The sequence below is a fragment of the Aotus nancymaae genome, unplaced genomic scaffold, assembly GCF_030222135.1.
Source record: "Aotus nancymaae isolate 86718 unplaced genomic scaffold, 86718_ANA_hifiasm-v0.15.2.pri h1tg000059l, whole genome shotgun sequence".
NCBI lineage: Eukaryota > Metazoa > Chordata > Mammalia > Primates > Aotidae > Aotus > Aotus nancymaae.
Window position 1 is genome coordinate 10,035,057 of NW_026988473.1, and position 18,983 is coordinate 10,054,039.

Sequence of the window (18,983 nt, forward strand, 5' to 3'; positions counted from 1 at the left end):
ATTAAATGAGACACACAATTTTTCTTCTTTTTAATAAACTTGAAATTAGGTGCTTGTCAAAAAAATAAGCCAAGATCCATTTAGGATATACTATTTTGCAGACCTTTTGTTTGCCAATGCAGAACTGAAAGAGATTCTCTTAAAGACTCTTAAGTTCTTTTGAAAATGTTTAATTAGGAAAGCTCTGAGAAAGACAAATTCAAAAAAAAAGGCTATCATTGAATGGGACAAAAAGAAGTAGACTTCAGCAGAACTGAGTTTTGTGCAGGCATTTTAGCATTCTAACCTAGGATGCAGGCTATTGTTTAAATCAGTAGTTTTCATGGCAGCTGTACTGATCAAAGAACTTCAGCTGAATTAAATTTAAAGGAGGTTAATTGAGCAATGAACAATGCGTGGTATCAGGCAGCCTCCCGAGCCAGAGTGGGCTTGGAGATGCCAGCGCAGTCACGGGGTGGAAGAAGATTTATGGACAGAAAAAGAAAAGTGACGCACAGAAAATGGAAATAAGGTACGGAAACAGCTGGATTGGTTACAGATTGGCATTTGCCTTATTTGAACACGGTTCAAACAGTTGACTACATTTGATTGATCAAAACTCAGTGATTGGCAGAAGTATGGGCTACGGTCTGTTTACACCTCCGCTTGTTACAGTTTACAATGTGCAGAAAAACCTGTAGACCAACCTTAAAATATGTAAAGCGGCAGCTTTAGGCTAGACATGATTTAACTGGAATTATCTGGGGAACTTTTAAAAATCTCGATGCCTGACGCTAGCCCAGAGATTCTAACAATTACATCTGGGCTCAGCTTAGGCATCATGGCTTTGGAAAACTCCCACTTAATTCTAATGTGCATCCATTTGGTAACCCCTATTCTAGATTCCTTCTGTGGAGCCCAAAATATACTAAAACTTAAAGCCCAAACAGTATGGAGTAAAGTTGTGTCCTTCTTTCTTTCCTTTATTTCCTTTCTTTCCCTCTTTTTCTCTTCCTTCCTTCCTATTTTTCCTTGTTTTGTTCTTTTTTTTTTTTTTTTTAACAACAAAGTCATATATTTTTTCTTTGGTTGCTTGTGCGTCTGGTGTCATATTTAAGAACTCATTGCGTATTCTAAGGTAACAAAATATATACCTGTGTTTTCTCCTAAGAGTTTTATAGTTTTAGCTCCTACCTTTAGGCCTCCATTTTAATTTTTGTGTATGGTGTGAGGTAGGTGTCCGATTTTATTCTTTTGCATGTGGCTATCCAGTTGTCCCATCACAATTTGTTGAAAAGATTGTTCTTTTCCCATTGAGTTTTCTTGGATCTTTACTGGTTATCTCTTAATACATATATCATTCTCAATCAGGCACTAAGATTTTTGAGGTCAGGGAGCTTCTCTTATCTTTGTACCCCTCCATACATAACAGAATGCTTTACCCATAGCAGGTACCTGATGAACGAATGTCTCTTTCTCCAGCCAGATAATAAGTTCTAAGAGGAGACAACGTAGGTATTCTTACTTAGCATTTTGAACTGCTGAGTAGGCTGAGGTCAACAGAGGATAATTGTAACTTTGCTTTGATTTTGCCACCACATGATTCTGTCGTATTCATTTATTACTTGGTCCTTTTTAGCTCAGAACACACAACCAGGTTTTGCATAAAAGGAAACCCAGTGAGGGACTGAAAGACTTAACCTAGGAAAATTTCAGATTTGAACCCCTCCGTCAGTGTCTTAGGTTATGCATTGAGAATTTAAAACAAATCAAATCATGCTAAATGAATCTGAAGTAACTATTTCTGTGTATTGGATCTTTGATTATTCTCTTGTCAAAGTGAAATTAAAAATACATTTTCTGGGTTTCAACAGGTGCTAGTACTTCCTACTGGTAGACTTTGACAAGACTTTAAATGTAAAGCTACATTTTGAATAAAAGAGGAAACACATATCTTGCTCATGATTTCTGTGCTCTGAAAGTGATTTGTAAAAAGAAAGAAAAGGAAATTTCCTACATATTCAATTATAGAGGAATGATATATTTATCTATATTGATTCATGAAATCCTAAGTTGAAATTAATGAAATTATGTATCAATAAGGAAAAATCTATAGTATACTGTTACATGTAAAAAGCAAATAATATGCAGTGGTTATAACTGAGTAAAAAACTACCCTGTTTGCCTGGGACTATCTTAGTTTTAACATTTGAAAATCCTGTATCCCAGGAAATCCCTCAGACTCAAACTGGGATGATTTATCACCTTATTATAAACAAAGATGATAAGAAAACCAGAAGAAAATGAAAAGAAGTTATGTTAGCCTCCTAGTCAATGAGTGCAATTGGTTTTTTTAAAGTTTATTTCCTTTGTGGATATAACATTATTTTTACAAAAATACAAATTGAGAGGAAAAACTGAGGCTAGAGAATGTATCTTCCACTTCTTAGCAAATCATGTTTACTATTGGCCAATGCTATTATTTGATTCTATATTGCCAAAGGGGTAATCAGGAGAAGATCATAGGAATTTTCATTCTTCTTTAATAATAGATATTAAAGGTGTCTCCTATTATAAGAAGTTGTGTGAGGTCAGCAAAAACTAATTATTTTGAGGTCATACAAATGACTCAAAATTCATAGAGAAACCATGGGTTTGGAGAGGAATCCTCATATATATTTCAGAAGTGGAGAAAAAATAAGATAGAAATAAGAGCTTGTATTTTTTGAAAGTTTTCTGATTTTCATTTTTTTCTCAAGCCTACTCCTACCATGCCCTTTTCCTTCTTCTCTAGTTCCAGGTAAAATCACCTGCCATATATATTCCAGTCATTGCCTGGAGTTCTGGGAGTAAGGAATCTGTTATCAATGACCTATCCCATGAACATTTTCTTTGGGAACATGTTTAAAATATATAGACATGAATATTTGATGAACTGACACCTCACATTTCAAACCTAGATTGGGGTTATGTAAATATGAACTCAAGGCTGTCAGAGCCTCCCATGGTCTAATGTTCCAAGAGTAAAGAAGAACAGAGAAACACCCATGTTGGAATCAACTGTTGCAGAAAAGAATACAAAGATCGTTTCATTAATTTAGAATGAATTTTGAGAACTTTACATAGACAGAAATGTTCTGTCTCCTTTTTTTCTGATTATAGGGAATATCTCCCACTAGTAGTCTCTAAATATGTAGAAATATCATAGTGAGTGAAAATTACATTGTCTCTTTACTGGCCACAATCTGGCAGCACTCATCATGTAGCAAATGCCCAAATAATAGACTATGGATTATAGTGACTTCACCCCAGGTTAACATTATTTCTAGGAAAGGTACTAGGTAAGGTGTATCTGAATTAAAAAGTAGGGCAGCTATTGCCTCAGATTTGGCATTTTAATTACATTGTTTCCAAGTATGATATTCTGAGAATGTCTATAGCACGTAGCGTCTGCTTTATACAAACTACCAGTTAATTATATATTTATGATGCAAGTAGTTTTCCAAATGTGGTGAAAGTCTCAGCCTTTTTCACCACATGGGCAAAATCTGATTCTGATTCTCTGTGTCTCTTAGTGCTTGTTTAGTGCTGGTCAGACTAAGTTCTTGATAAAAGCTGTTGACTTGGCTCTCACAGTTTATGCAGACATTGAAGAGACAATTTGGTTATTTCAAATATCACATCTTATTTGAATAAGAAGACCTGGTTATGAAACAATGCTCTCATAATTGCCAGTTGTGACTGTTGACAAGTTACCTTTTCTTGTTTACAAGTTATTTTACCTCTTTGAATTACTTGTAAAATAGAGATAGGGATTCTTTCTTGATCATGGAACATCAAATGAAGTTATTTCATGAAATACGTTGTAATCTGGAAATTATAAATACAACTAAGTGTTGATTATTATTTGAGATTTGGGTACCTCATTGTGGCATTTTCTATGGTCATTTTTTTTCTTTTCTTGCATAAAGGCTAAAAAAGGTAGACATGCAATCAATAGCCTAGAGTGGGAGTTAGGAAAAGTTAAGGCAGAGACACGTCCACATATAAGCTATGCTGTTTTTATGAAAAACAGATGAGCATTGGCCATTTAGAGCTTCCCTCACGGGGTGTGGTGACTCTAAGAATGTGCCACAGTGTCAGCCCCATAGAAAGATAGATGGAATAGGTTCTGTATTGTTCCTAAATATTGTTATTTTTTATTGTCCTTAAAACGATGCAAAAGGGACTCTACCAAACATGTAGATGTGGGGAAAAAAGATAGTTTAGGGATATCATGGAGCAGTCATATATCCTTTCTATCAGGTGCAGAGTCTCCCTGGTTCCTGATGGAGAAAATGGAAAAAAAAAAAAAAACCTACTACTGAAAAACCCACCCAAGGAAGAGGTTAGTAGGAAATCACATTCTGAAGCACTCATTCTGCTTTTCTTCAATGTAAGAAAGTTGCACAAAAGAATAATTATGACAATGCAAGCTGCTACAATGGCTGCATTCTCTGAATGTAAGAGAGAAGGAGCTATGGGCACTCCATGCAAAGGCCAGATAGAGCAGTGGAGGGTATGTGCAGAGTACCTCAAGAAATGAAAGTCAGCATGTCTCTTGGAAGCTATGAACACTTATGTTTAAAAAAGGAAACAGAAAACAGAAGAAGTCATTTAAGGAGAGCTGTCATTTTCTATTGGTGAGGATTCCTGATCTTGGGGAGGTTCTGGAAAGTTTGTTTCCATTTCTTCTTCTTCCTCTTGGATTGGAATAATTTCAATGTCTTCTTCATTCTTTGCTTGGGAAGATGTTTCAGTGAGCTCAACCACTTCTTTTATTTCAATGGCCTGTTCTTTTTTTTCTTCAGCTGACAGGAGAACTACGTTCTAGAACACAAAATTTGACAAAGTATTCTTACCTTTTACCATTGGCACCTTTGTCAACAATCTATGCAAACATTTATCAAGTACCTCCTGGTTTTTATGCTACTTATGTAATTTATTATATGCCTTTAAATGCCAGGATCCATTTCTCGGGTTCTTAAATCCTCATCAAGTCACTTATTAAAACTCAAGTCTGAGTAAATCTTCAAGGGCAGTAGACATTCACCACAGTGCCTGGAATCACCACATGGTATTGGGGAAAGAACACTTCAGTAATAGAGGAGTTTAGATTTTAGTTCTGATTTGCCTTTAGTGATTATAACTCTGAGAGAATAATTTTCTGTCTTTGATACTATTTTTCTTTAAATGCAAAATGAAGGAATTAGTGATGATTTCCAAATTCTATTAATCTAACAGTCTGGTTCTGAAACAGTTAGTAATAGATGTATTATTGGTATCTTTTTATTTCCCATTTGTGGAGCCCCTTTAACTTATTGTTTTGGAAGAGGAATTAGGTGAAAAGAAGGGAAGGGGGAATACTGAAAAATGAAATAGAAGAACTAGTAACTTTAGTCAACCTTCAACCTTCAACCATTTTGCTTTTACACATTAAATACAGAATCATGAAATCAAGGTGGAAGCCTGAAGTCAAGCAGCGGGATGGTTAGTAAGAAGACACACAGAAGTCGGGCGTGGTGGCTCACGCCTGTAATCCCAGCACTTTGGGTGGCCCAGGCAGGAGGATCACCTGAGGTCAGGAGTTCAAGACCAGCCTGACCAACATGGTGAAACCCCATCTCTATAAAAATATAAAAATTAGCAAGGTATGATGGCAGGTGACTGTAATTCCAGCTACTCAGGAAGCTGAGGTGAGAGAATCACTTGAACCTTGGAGGTGGAGGTTGCAGTGAGCTGAGATTGCGCCCTTGCACTCCAGCCTGGGTGACAGAGTGAGACTCCATCTCAAAACAAACAAAAATGTAGAATGTAGAACTGTAGGCTCTAACTACAGACTTACTTCAAATTTCAAGGCATCTTCCATACTATTGATATTGTTTGCTTTCCAGAAATATACCAAGACCATTTTTAAAAAAATCAAGCTCCTAGTTTCAAAGTCTCATCAGATTGCATTCTCCATAAATGATCTTTTGTGGAAGTGGATTTTCTAGAGGAAGATTGTGGCCAGAGGGTCTACCACTTACAGATTTGGGTCTGGAGCACATTCTTTTCCATTCATTCTCAACAATGCCAGCTATTACAAGCTCCTGGAAGAAGGCAAAGATCAGCATCACTGACAAAATCCCCTGAAAAACAACAGAAGAATGAGGGTGAAAATGTAATAATGGCACAAGGAACATTATTTGTGTTGAGTAAGTTATTGTTGACTATAATTGAATGATTCAGAGATCGATTCTTTAGACAAGTAATGACTAGCTGTGAGAACTGCTAGTACACGAGACAGCATCCTTATAACCCTAACTCTTAGCACAACTTTCGGCACACAACAGATGGTTAATGTGTATTGCTGATAGAAAATAAGGTATAAATAATCAGTTGAAGAATCCATTCTATATGGGAAAGATGAGTCTCAAATTAAATTATATTCAGCCTTAGGTGGTGTGGCATCATGCCAAGGAGACCTCTTTATCCTTGGGAAATGCATTTTTTTTTGTCTCCTTCAAACTCTACATTTAGAAGTCCTTGGGCAAAAGATATTCATAATATCTTAGGTATTTCTTCTATGCTAATCTTAAAATAATGACAAATATTAATGCCATTAATGATGTTGACAATAATTAATGTTAAAGCCAATGCCTGGATAGCACTTCTGTGTACCAGGCACTGTTCTAAATGCTTTGCATATATTAACTGACTTATTCCTCAGAACAACCCCATTAGATAAATAGTGTTACCATCCTCATTTTACCGTTGAAGAAATTGAGGCAGAGTGTGGTTAAAATGCTTGCCCAAAACTACATAGGCAGTAACTAGGAAACTCAGGTGGTCTGGATCCAGAGTTAATTATCATAATAAACAAGTAATCCTTCCTCCCTGGAAAGAAATCCAATTTCACACTTACCAAGAACACTTACCAAGAACAGAGTTTGAATGCTGTAACAGTATTGCATAGATGGAGAGTTTTTCTCAGAGGGATTAACTGGTTCACAGTTGTATATGTTAATAGTTGGTGTGTAAGCTCTAATAAGATTCAGACTCTCCATTTTTAAAAAATGGGAAAGTTTAATATTAAGTATGTCCATGATTGAAAGAATCATTCCAGAAATGGCAGCAAAGAGGCTCAATGAATTCATTATAATTTTTCCTTTGACCTGAAATGGAGACACAGATTTATTAATTAGGTTTGATTTTCCTTTGGAAAACATTATCTGGGAAGGAATTCCAGATGCCACTCCCCTGACTCACAAAGCAACTGCAACTAAATATACTGAAGTTCTCTCAGTTGTTTTTAGCCTCTTTGTCACAATAAAATAAAATCATTTTATGCCATTACCATACATTCATTTTATAAAAACAAAAATTCTAGGAGTAACCCTTGATTCTGCATCTTGTATCCTTGCACTTCCTTCACTGCCACTGCCACCATCCTAGTAGGCATTCAATAAAGTACAGGTTGGGAAGGTTCAGATAGAACCCTCTAGATCTGTACTATCAAATACATGGAAATAAAAAGCAACAACAGTAACAACACCTACTCCCTGCTGAGGCAGGCTGCGATCAGCCCCGGTCAATCATCTTACAAAATACAATTAGGGCTGATGTCTTTGAGTAACATAGATAAGAGAATATCAGTGTGGATGTTTTACCCTACAGGGACAATAAAAGGTTGAAACAGGAAATTATATTGACAAATACCATAATGGTATGGGATTATTGATTATTATTTTATGCTACACATATTTCATTCCTGGCTCTCTGGCCTGCACGTGGCAAGTCAGTAGGTCTGGCTGTATCTGGAGAATAATTTGATTTTTATAAAATTTTTTTCCCCCAAAACTGAGTTTGTCAGACCACTTTAAGCGAGGAACCACCTCAATCCACGCATTCCCTCGTTGATTATAAAAGTGACTCAGTTTAGTAAGTAAGAGACAGTGTTGGGGGAGGATTTTTTGGGGAGCAAACTTGCTGGTAAGCCTTTTCATCCATACAGCATCAGCAGCTCTGTAGGCCAGTTTCTTCTGGGTGTAGGTGAGTCCCTAGGGGTTTTATGGGCAAGACCACAGTGTAGCACCTTATAGCCTCTGAAGCACCATCACACACACTACTGCATTTCTTTTCCATTGTGAGGTCACATGGTAGCAAGGACTGTCACTCTTGCTTTATAGGTGAAAACTCAGAGGTACATAGAGGTAAACTGACTTGTTCAATATTACACCCCAAAAATAGCTAGAATTTGAATCACTCATGACATTGATCAGATAATTTTCCTAAATGGTGGTCTGGGAGAAATTGTAGGGCTTTCAGAGAGGTCTATTATTTTCACATAGCATTTAACATAAGACTGTAGGTACAGTTTTCATGGATCTGCTTTTAGTTCTCTTTCCATGAACATCCTTCAGATAGACCTCACTTGTTTTTCATGAATAAAATCACAGTAACATCATGGAGGGTCTTTGCTTTATGGGCTGAGAGTCTGTGTCACCTCGACTCTTTAAGCCTCTCAGTTTTTGACCACGAAAATAGGTACTTCTATGACACATGGGAAAGAAGGACATACGGTTACTTGCCAAACTCTTCCTGGAGTTTTTCTCCGTTGCTGCCAGGAGTGATCCGGAAATAATATACTGTAAAAAGAGAGGTGGGGGAGTTGGAGAGGAGGTGGCAAAGCAGGAGAAAGAAGAGAGAGGGAGATCACTTTTTAACATTGATAACTGGTCAGAAGCCTGTACTTTCAGCAACTTTCACACAACTATCCACCCATTTTTATCAGGTTTATTCATTATTTGGCAGTCATATTTCTCCTTTATTCAGGCTCAATAACACTCAATTCGTGCCTTTTACTCCATCATCTGGGGAGCTGTGACTAGGAATATAAGAAGACCAGAGAGACAGAACTCCTATTTCCTAATCAGTTAATACTCACACCATGAACTTAAAAGTTTTATTTTTAGTTTTTCTTTGTTTTTAGTTTGTGGAGATGCTCTTTGGGTTCACAGTGACTTAGATGAGTGATGCCCTCTGAACGGTGAATTGATACAGAAGGCAATAGTTGACCTGAATGGCACAGGCACTCCATTAAAACATTGGCTATTACAGGAAGTGATGATGATTATTGCTCATCTTCCTTTTCTCACGTTCAGGCTGTAGAATGGGGGAAACTCTTGTTCTAACCCTTCTCTACTTGTTGGAACATTTTAATCCTGGACTTATCTTTATAGTGGCAACTATGAAAAGTGTCACGGGGAAATATACATCACTGTCCCATGTGCTGCACCCAGACAGGGTTACAGATTTGGAAAGCATGTACATAAAACAGCCAAAAGAGTGCTGCTCTGTTGATAAACAAAATGAGATTGATTTGGGATGGGACAAATTGCACCAGGTACCACAGTAACTAAACAGCATTGTAGGGAAGAAGGAGTAGATGGGAGGAAGTGGATGCTCCTGCTCCCTCTTGCTTTCCAAAACATCTTGCTATCTAGTCCAAATGTCTAGTGCCACCCTCCCCACCAGAACTGCCTTTGGAGAGTTCTTGCTTTGGACAGTCCCTGTGAGATCCTTGCAGAGCCCCTTTCCCTGAATTCACATGAAACAGGACCAGTGACTCTCAACCATGGTGGGATTTATATTCAATTTGGTCAACCTCTCTTCTTAATTACTTTAACCCAATAATATTTCCTACTCATATATTTCCCTCAACACAGAAATAATCTGGCATATCCCCGTGGAGCCTTTTAACGTTTTTGTTTGCACCATTTCCCAAATGACTGCCATTCTTTTACTCACCATAATGCCTCCCCAGAGAGGGTACCACACAGTCACACAGATGGGTGCATACACCCCTGCTGGGATCATCAGAAGACCCCCCAGGGCAATGTGGAAGAGCCCATTCATAATCTGGACAGCCTGGGGAAAGAAGAAAGGCAGTGATGGATGAGCTGAAAGCATCACTGCTATCAGGGAAAGGCAAGGTTGGAAGCCCTGGCTCCTGACTTGGAGCTATGAGGAATACCTAAAGGAACCAGTGGAGGTGCCAAATATTTTGTATTTTTCTTGTTTGAATCTGTTTCCTCAACTACAAGTGACATTTCCAGGGAGCAGGTATGCCTGGGATTCTGGAAATGGACTGGGATTGGAGACCCCTAAATATACAAGCCCCAAAACCACAAGGTGACCTAAGATCACCCAGAGGTGATCCAGGTGATAACTCCTTTGATGCAACCCTGATTTGGCCCACTGTGTTAGACATAAAGAACACATCAAGTTGGATCCCAGTTCTTCAAGTTGGATTGAATTATCTATGTGGCCTACAGCATCAGCTTCTGTTGGCCAGAGAATCCCTATGACATGGAGCATTGAAGGCAACTGACTTACCCCCAAAGCCTTAGATTCCCTCAAGAAGAAACTTTGCGTGGGGCCCACCAGTGAAGACATCCTCCTGAGGATTGGTTTTGGACCAGGTTGTGTAGCAATAGGGCCTTTCATTGGCTCTGCTGGGAAAGTCCCATTTACTGAATTTCTGGGTGTTGTCATTTTGCTCTCAAAACTCCTAAAAATAAAACAAATAGCAAAGTGAGGAAAGCAAGAACAATTTTTGGCAATTTTACCTTGCGTCATGCAGCTGAATGCTTCTCTCAGCGTTTCCTCCATGAGTGTCATTGAGGGTAGCCATGGCCTCTTATGTGGGACCTCAGATCTCAGGCAAGGCCTACTGCTGAGTTCTGAGAAAGGGTGTGGAGGGGTTGCCTTAGGCAAGAACATATGGACCCAGGAGTCCCTGCCAGTGTTCTTGGCAACTGGGTTTGGGGCATACTTTATCTTCGTAGAGAACACCTTGCATATGTGACTGCATGTCCTCTTTGTTTCTTATTCCTGGATGCTTTCTTATGCTTTAATATTGGAAAATGTATTTTCTATGGACTTGTCCTTCTGCTTATCTGCCTTTGTCCATTATGATGGGCTAGAGGCAACACTGCAGAGTATCGTGAGGACAATACGTAGAAGCAGGAGGGGTCAATTCCAGGCCTCCCTCTGTCTCTAACTCTGCCACCTTGTGCAAGTCACATCAAGAAGGCTCTCTAGTCTGGGCACAGGGGCTCACGCCTGTAATCCCAGCACTTCGGGAGGCCAAGGCAGGCGAACCACCTGAGGTCATGAGTTCAAGACCAGCCTGGCTAACATGGTGAAACCCTGTCTCTACTAAAAATACCAAAATTAGCCAGAGGTGTTGGTGCACACCTGTGATCCCAGCTACTCAGGAGGCTAAGGCAGGAGAATCGCTTGAACCCAGGAGGCAGAGGTTGCAGTGTGAGCTGAGATCATGCCACTGCATTCCAGTCTGGGCAACAGAGCGAGACTCCATCTCAAAAAAAAAGGGGGGGCTCTCTAAGGCTTTCTAATGTGGCAAGATTGTGGCCTCCTGAGTCAGATTGCCTAGGTTTAAATAGTGATTCCTCTATTTGCTCTGAGATGTTGGGCAAGTTCTTTAAATTCTCTGGACCTCAGGTTCAACTGTAAAGTGGGAATCATAATTCTCGTGGCTGCTATAACATTTAACTGGGCTCATGGTCTGTGCTTGGCTAGCGTTTTTTTGTTCAGGTGTAGCCCAAATGTCAGCTCCTAGAGAAGCTACCTCGAACCCTCAGTCTATAACATGTACTCCTATTTGCTCTTTTTTACAAAATCCTATTTTATTTGCTCCATGGCATTGATTGCTGTGGGAAATTACCTTATTTATTTACGTGCCTATTGTCCGTCTTTCCCCACAGAATGAAAGTTCCATCAAAGTAGAGATTTTGTTCTCTCTTTTTCAGTATCTAAAAAATAATTCTTGAATTTAGTTACTTCTTTTTTTTTTTTTTTTTTTTTTTTTTTTTTTTTTGAGATGGAGTTTCGCTCTTGTTACCCAGGCTGGAGTGCAATGGCGCGATCTCGGCTCACCGTAACCTCCGCCTCCTGGGTTCAGGCAATTCTCCTGCCTCAGCCTCCTGAGTAGCTGGGATTACAGGCACGCACCACCGTGCCCAGCTAATTTTTTGTATTTTTAGTAGAGACGGGGTTTCACCATGTTGACCGGGATGGTTTCGATCTCTTGACCTCGTGATCCACCTGCCTTGGCCTCCCAAAGTGCTGGGATTACAGGCGTGAGCCACCGCGCCCGGCCTGAATTTAGTTACTTCTTAATAAATATTACTGAAAAAAGAAATGTATGCAAGGAACCCATGTTGGAATAGTTATTTTTGTTGCTATTCTTGTTCTTTGTACCTTACTGAGCATTCATTGCTATTTTATCCTTCTGTAAAGAACAGTACCCCTCTCTGAGATGCTGTAAGACATAAATAAGTTAACATACATAATTGTACCTATTACAAAAGGAGAGTGTGGTAAATACTATTGATCAGTTTTCATGATTTATTCATTTCTGAAGTGAGAAGGCAATGAATAAGGTCCTTTCCAGCTCGGACATTTTAAGATCCTGTTCAATCTTCATCTTGGGTTTCCTTAGTATTCACTTGTGTATGTTACCCACTTATGTGGACTCCATTGGGTCTTTCCTGGAATCTGAAAATCCCTCTTTTGGGGACAGACCTTTGGTCTTGTCTTTATTGATTGTGAGTCATGTAAGATGTTTTAGAAATCAAGACCGTCTATCCAAGTCACATATCTTACTGAAGCCAGTGCCACATTGCAGTCATTAGACCACAGGCTGAAGTATATCTTACTGAAGTCAATCAGAGCTGAGTGGCTGCAGGTGTGCTGTAAAACAGACAGCTAGTCGTTACATTTATACCTACTTTAGAGTTAGAAGTAAATTTTACACGTGGCATCTCATCTGAGCTTTATAGGATAGGCAAGGGGTCAATCATCACCTCTGTTTTATAGAAGGGGAAAGAAGGGCATGGAAAAGTTAGGTTACTTGTTCCAAGTTAGATAATTAGTAAATATTTATTTATTTGTTTGTTTCCATTATAGGGTCTCGCTGTCACCCAGGCTGCAGTGCATTGGCATGATCACAGCTCACTGCAGCCTCCACCTCCTGGGCTCAGGTGATCCTTCTGCCTCAGCCTCTGGAGTAGCTGGGACCACAGGCAAGTGCCACCACACCAGATAATTTTTATATTTTTTGTAGACATGGAATCTTGCCATGTTTCCCAGGCTGGTCTTGAACTCCTGGACTCAAGCAATCTGCCCACCTCCACCTCCCAAAGTGTTAGGATTATAGTTGTGAGCCACCATGCCCAGCCAGTAAAGATTTAAAATGAAGACTTGAATCGCTCAAATGAGGAATCCAGGGTATCAGGCTGCTTCGTCTACTGTGAGAAACAGGAATTCAGCCTTTCCCTTATGAATTCTTCTTTTCTCCTTCCAATATATGCACTATTTGAATAACTATAAGTTAATTGAAAATTATTATCTGTCTGGGGCATGAGGGAAGACAAGAAACTTTGGTTGTTTCTCACTTGATTTTGCCCCTGACCTAGATAGCCAGATGTCACATGGTCCTGGGGATCTGCTTTGTATCACAAGCCACCCTGCAAGACTGCTAACAAAAAGAAATATTTTAATATAGCTCACTAAAGAGTTTGCAGACTGATTCTGGTCACTAGGTAGGATTTCTAGAGCTAGCGCAAACCTCAGAAACCATTCTGTTCATTTCACAAATGAGGAAACTGCAGTCTGGGTTTAGAACCTGCCACAGTAAAGACCTCACACTTAGCAACAGAGCCAAGTTAGAAGGCAGTCACCATGTCTCTGATGTTGATACTTTTTCTGCTGTACCATAGGTGAGTCCAGATAATTATAGTTGTTTACTGAGAACCTACTATATGCTGGGGATCTTGTACATGGTATTGTCAATTCACTCAACACCTTCCTCAGTAGGCATTTTGACTACTTTTTGCAGATGTGGAAATGGAAGTTCAGAGAGGTTATTTTTCCCAAGGTCCTATGGTGAGTATAGAATGAGCTGGGAGTCACTACACTCCATCCCAGAGGGGTAATTTTAGTGAAGATAACTAAAATGTAAAGGTCGTAATTGTTTGAACTGAAGGAGATGATTAGGCTGCCATTGTTTTAATTTCATTTTATTCATCAACTGCTTGATTAAAGCTGTGTCTATATTATTGGTGAGAGAAACCTTTTCTGTAAGTCAATTCTACTTGGGCTGTGCCTGTTGTGACTAATGGCAAGAATGACCATGAGGACTGTGTATGTGTGTGTGTATGTGTGATATTTTATTTCTCTGTTAAAATGGTATCTCATGATGGCAACTATATTTCTACAAGCCTTAAATATTTGTATGAAATAGTTTATAAACAAAAACATGAGTGTTTTCTCTATTTTTTTTATTTTTTATGGAAACTATTGCTCTGTCATATATATATCTGATATATATATATATATATATATATATATGAGAGGTAAATATATAAATTTATTTATGGTATTCAATGCCATAAATCTGATATACATACATATATATATATATATATGAGAGGTAAATATATAAATTGATTTATGGCATTTAATGCCATAAATCAATTTATATGTTGAGTTCTAATGAAAAACTTTCATTTCATGAGAATTTATAAATGCATAAAACTAGCCCACATACTCCTATGGAAATTTTAGATTCACACAGTTTTGCCTTATCATTAAAATAAATTGCTCACAATGACTTAGTGCCCAATGCACGGCTATGCTCAAAGATTAGTTGGTAGATTAGTAGGAGCTATGGACCACATTCACCAAAATATGATAACAGTAAGATTTTACATTTGCTGGTGCCAAAATCAGAATGGATATTAAAATCAGGACTCAGGTTATCACTCAGTACCCCATTTAGTTACTCAAACTAACTCCTGCAAATATTTTTTTATTATTTTTGATCATGTGCATCCATTGAAGAAGAATCTCACAGCCTTTATGGGTTTTGGTGTGAATAGACTTTTATGTCCACTAGTACCATGGTATGCTGAGAAGTTTAAAACTGCCTCACTTTTGTTACTTCACCTTCTTTCCTTGCCACTCGAAACAGCTTTGCGTCTTTATCCTTTCTGGCCTCCTGTGCACTTGTCTCCGAGGAAGAATGCTGTTACTTCCCTTCCCTCTGCGCTTTTCAGCCCTTCTCAGTCCACCAAGCTGTTAGCCCTTCCAGGAAATTATTTCTTCTTTGCACCTTCAGTCTCTCAATTTCTGACAATACGTAGCAGACAGAGTTAGTCCCAGCTCTCTTGCTTGCTCCTCTTGTGGTTTAAGTCTAGGATAATAGTTGCCTTCCCCATTTCAAAGTATCATTTTAGGAAAATGAGATAATTTGCAATTGATAAGGTGCTAAATACTCCTTTTATGACTAAAATGTACTGCGGTGTTCCCGAATCCCAAAGCCCTCTTCTTTTAATCTAGCAACGTCCTTAGCCACTGCCCAGGCTCCCTTTTTCTTCATCACAGCTTCTTCAAAGCTGCTACCCACTCTCTTCCCCCACCTCCTCACCACCCACTCACTCTTCAATGCTTTGCAACTAGTTTCCGCCAGTCACTGGACTGAAACTGCTCTTTGAGGACTGTGCTGCGAAGTCAGTGGTCTTTTCTCAGGCCTCGTTCCTTCAGATTGTTTTATTTGTTTCTCCTGCCACCCAGGCTTAGATAGTTGGGACCACATTTCACATTAGCTCCATCATCTCTCAGTCCATCTTCATCTTGGCCATTGGTCAGTCAGTGGTCAAGTCAGGCCATTTCTACCTCTGCAACGCATATTACACGCGGGTCTTTTTTCTATATCCAGTGTTACCTGTGAGTTTCTCATTTCCATTCACGATTTAGCATACATCTTTTGCTTTTCTACCTTCAGTCTTTCTCTTTTCTACTCCATTGCCCACAAAGTTGCTACGTCAAGCTCCTGATCACTGCTTTGAGTGATGCTCTTCCTAAGCTTGAACTTCTTTCCTGGCTTGTCATTGCCTGCTGGAGAAACCCTCCCTCTGACCCCTCAAGGCCTTTGGAATTCAGCCCTGTATGACTTTCCAAGCTTATATCTCACCATTCCCATCAGAGCCACTGGTTTAGACATGTCCTCTACCTTCTTCCCTGAATCCTCTCAACTTTGAAGTGCTCCTTCTCCCTCTCTCTTTACTTTCAGTCCAACTCTTGTTAGATACGCTTATCGCTTGAGGGCATTCTCCTAGCCTGATTGCAAGGAGTTCTTCAGAGCTCCCAGCTCTTTGCTTTCCTTGCTAGACACCAACTACTTTCTTCAGAGAATCCTGCGTTCTACTAGACTTGCATAAGGAAACTGTTTTCTATGTACTATGAGCTCGGTAATGTTAAACTGAACATCGAGCTACTTCTTCAGGGCAGGTTTACAAATGCTTACAATGGCCAGGTGTGGTGGCTTATGCCAGTAATCCCAGCACTTTGGGAAGCTGAGGCAGGAGGATCACCTGAGGTTGGGAGTTCGAGACCAGCCTGGCCAACATGGCAAAACCTCCTCTCCACTAAAAAATTAACAAACAAACAAACAACACACACACCCAAACGAATCCTCACAATGCTGGATTGAAAATTTCTTCCCACCAGATTCTCCGTGAGATTAAGCCATTATTTGGGAAACAGGGAAAGGGAATCACTTATATAGTAGGTTCAGGAAATAGTAATGACATGATTAAAATCAATCCTCCTTTTCTTTCATTAGAGCTCCCTCCCATCTCTAGTCTCCAGTGCCCACTCTCACTCTTTGTTTCCTATGTAATAGCTTTGAGGAAGGATTTTGTGCTCAACTTGGTGTCCACAAATCTCCTCCAGAAAATGTGAGCCTGTAAAGCCACCTATACATCTAGGTTTATTTACATTTAATGAAGACAAAAGTATTTAAGGGAAGAGGAATGGAGTTTTTTTTCATTATGGCTATCACTGATTGTTTTCTCATTTGGTATTGGGAAGGCCTAAGGGATTCTGGATTTTAGTTATAATTTTCATAATGCGATGGGTATTACCATTGCCCCCATTTTACAGATGAGAAAGCTGAGGCTTTAGAGGTTTAGCAATTTGCCCAAGTTATATGGCTTGTTAGCGGAAGACCTCCAACAGTTTAGAAACCATGATTTAATCTGTATGTTGCGATCTACTGCTTTTGTGGAATGATTCACAGTTGACTGACTGCATAGGGTAATTGTAGAGAGGGAGAGTGGTTAGAGGAGTGAGTGGGCAGCCAGCCTTGATATAATCACCCCTCCTTAAGTCATAGAACTATTAGGAAGTCTGACTAGGGAAACTCTAGAATTAAAACCAAGAACCTCCAGTCTTCAAAACCTTTCTATACCTTATCCATCATCTCCTTTAAATCATTTAAAGAAAGCAAATTGATTCCTTACCTGTGTCTCCAAGGCCTCAAGTCTCAAGGGCTGATTTGGATGCTAGCGGCGGAGTTCAGTGGGTGCTGCTAGTATCTCAAGCACACTGGGAGGGTGAGTGAGATAGTCCAGGCCTGGGGACAAAATTGCTGATAGATACCAGGTGACAGGAAATCAGTGGCTTCTGCGACCTTGAGCTTCGCTCCAATTACTTTGGTTTAACACTTAACCAAAGTCGAAGGAGGTGCAGAAAAAGTTTCTGCCTTACCAGGTTTCACTTCTTGAAAAAGACCCCTGGGGACTGCCTGGCCTGCTTCATGCTACCTTAATTAGATAACTTCTGCAGCCCCACCCTATAAGCAGGTGTGGTTGGTGGGTCCCTAAGGACAAGAAAGAGTCTAGAAGTTGGCCAAAGATGGGCTGTTAGCACTGACTTTTACCTTCTTGCCTCACTTTTAGGGCTGAGTAGGTGGGGAGGGGGCATCCATGCAGAGATTCAAGAATCACGGAGCCTGTACACTAGGGAGCACTGTACTTAGGGGTCTCCAAATAGTGTCCTTATTTGCTCACACTCAGATTTTTAATGAACCATATCTGTATCTTGTGTCAGATTTAGCAGAAATGGCCTAAAAATATACTTTAGTGCCATAGAACATGTACCCAGCCACTCAGAGCAAGAATTAGCCTTCATATTTGGAGATATAAATTGAAATAGCACTTTTACCTCTGAACCCACCTTTTTCTACCATCTGTCTAGTTCCCTTGTGTCCCTCTCTTTTTAGACTAGTCTGGAGCTTCAGGGTCATGAAGCCCAGTACAAGACCAAGTGGGGAAATGGAAGAAGTTGGTGGTATCAGGATAGTCTAGATATTTGGGAAGTGAATCAAAGTTTTGCCCATAGATGTTGTCATCTTTCTCCCCCTACAATATTTAACTTTTATGTTCATATGTTGGATTTTTAATTACATTTTAATTGCCTTGTTCATTGCTTTATTTATTTCATTTTATGATTTTTAAAAATTATTTATTTATTTATTTTTATTGCATTTTAGGTTTTGGGGTACATGTGAAGAACATGCAAGATTGCTGCATAGGTACACACGTGGCAGTGTGATTTGCTGCCTTCCTCCCCTTCACCTATATCTGGCATTTCTCCCCATGCTATCTCTCCCCAACTCCCCACCCCCCGCTGTCCCTCTCCTGTTTCCCCTCAACAGACCCCAGTGTGTAGTGCTCCCCTCCCTGTGTCCATGTGTTCTCATTGTTCAACATCTGTCTATAAGTGAGAACATGTGGTGTTTGATTTTCTGTTCTTGTGTCAGTTTGCTAAGAATGATGGTTTCCAGGTTCATCCATGTCCCTACAAAGGACACGAACTCATCGTTTTTGATGGCTGCGTAATATTCCATGGTGTATATGTGCCACATTTTCCCTGTCCAGTCTATCATCGATGGGCATTTGGGTTGGTTCCAGGTCTTTGCTATTGTAAACTGTGATGTAATGAACATTCGTGTGCATGTGTCCTTATAGTAGAACAATTTATAATCCTTTGGATATATACCCAGTAATAGGATTGCTGGGTCAAATGGAATTTCTATTTCTAGGTCCTTG

The 18,983-nt window shown here is 39.5% G+C and overlaps 1 protein-coding gene across 2 annotated transcripts; it reads right to left on the minus strand.

Annotated features, from left to right (window-relative positions):
• Window positions 1-1,769: 1,769 nt before the first annotated feature.
• On the minus strand, window positions 1,770-17,547 carry MS4A1 (membrane spanning 4-domains A1). Of its 2 annotated transcripts, none has more exons than XM_012454340.3 (7): window positions 17,394-17,547; window positions 10,399-10,573; window positions 9,811-9,930; window positions 8,592-8,648; window positions 6,939-7,175; window positions 6,048-6,149; window positions 1,770-4,848 (listed from the first exon to the last, which is right to left on the minus strand). In XM_012454340.3, the coding sequence occupies exons 2-7, from the start codon at window positions 10,555-10,557 to the stop codon at window positions 4,636-4,638; spliced, it is 888 nt and encodes a 295-aa protein (XP_012309763.1). In that variant the 5' UTR covers window positions 10,558-10,573; window positions 17,394-17,547; the 3' UTR covers window positions 1,770-4,635. The 2 variants fall into 2 exon arrangements, with proteins under 2 accessions (XP_012309763.1, XP_021532314.1); XM_021676639.2 differs by lacking the exon at window positions 17,394-17,547 and adding an exon at window positions 11,753-11,875.
• Between the last annotated feature and the right edge of the window lie 1,436 nt (window positions 17,548-18,983).

Bases quoted from the DNA above. Each gene is read 5' to 3' on its own strand.
- MS4A1 (XM_012454340.3), bottom strand. From the start codon at position 10,557: ATGACAACACCCAGAAATTCAGTAAATGGGACTTTCCCAGCAGAGCCA. The intron at 9,931-10,398 runs GTAAGTCAGTTG...TTCTTTCCCCAG, and splicing joins GGGAATCTAAGGCTTTGGGG to GCTGTCCAGATTATGAATGG. The intron at 4,849-6,047 runs GTAAGTGGTAGA...TTTGTGTTCTAG, and splicing joins TGTGCTCCAGACCCAAATCT to AACGTAGTTCTCCTGTCAGC.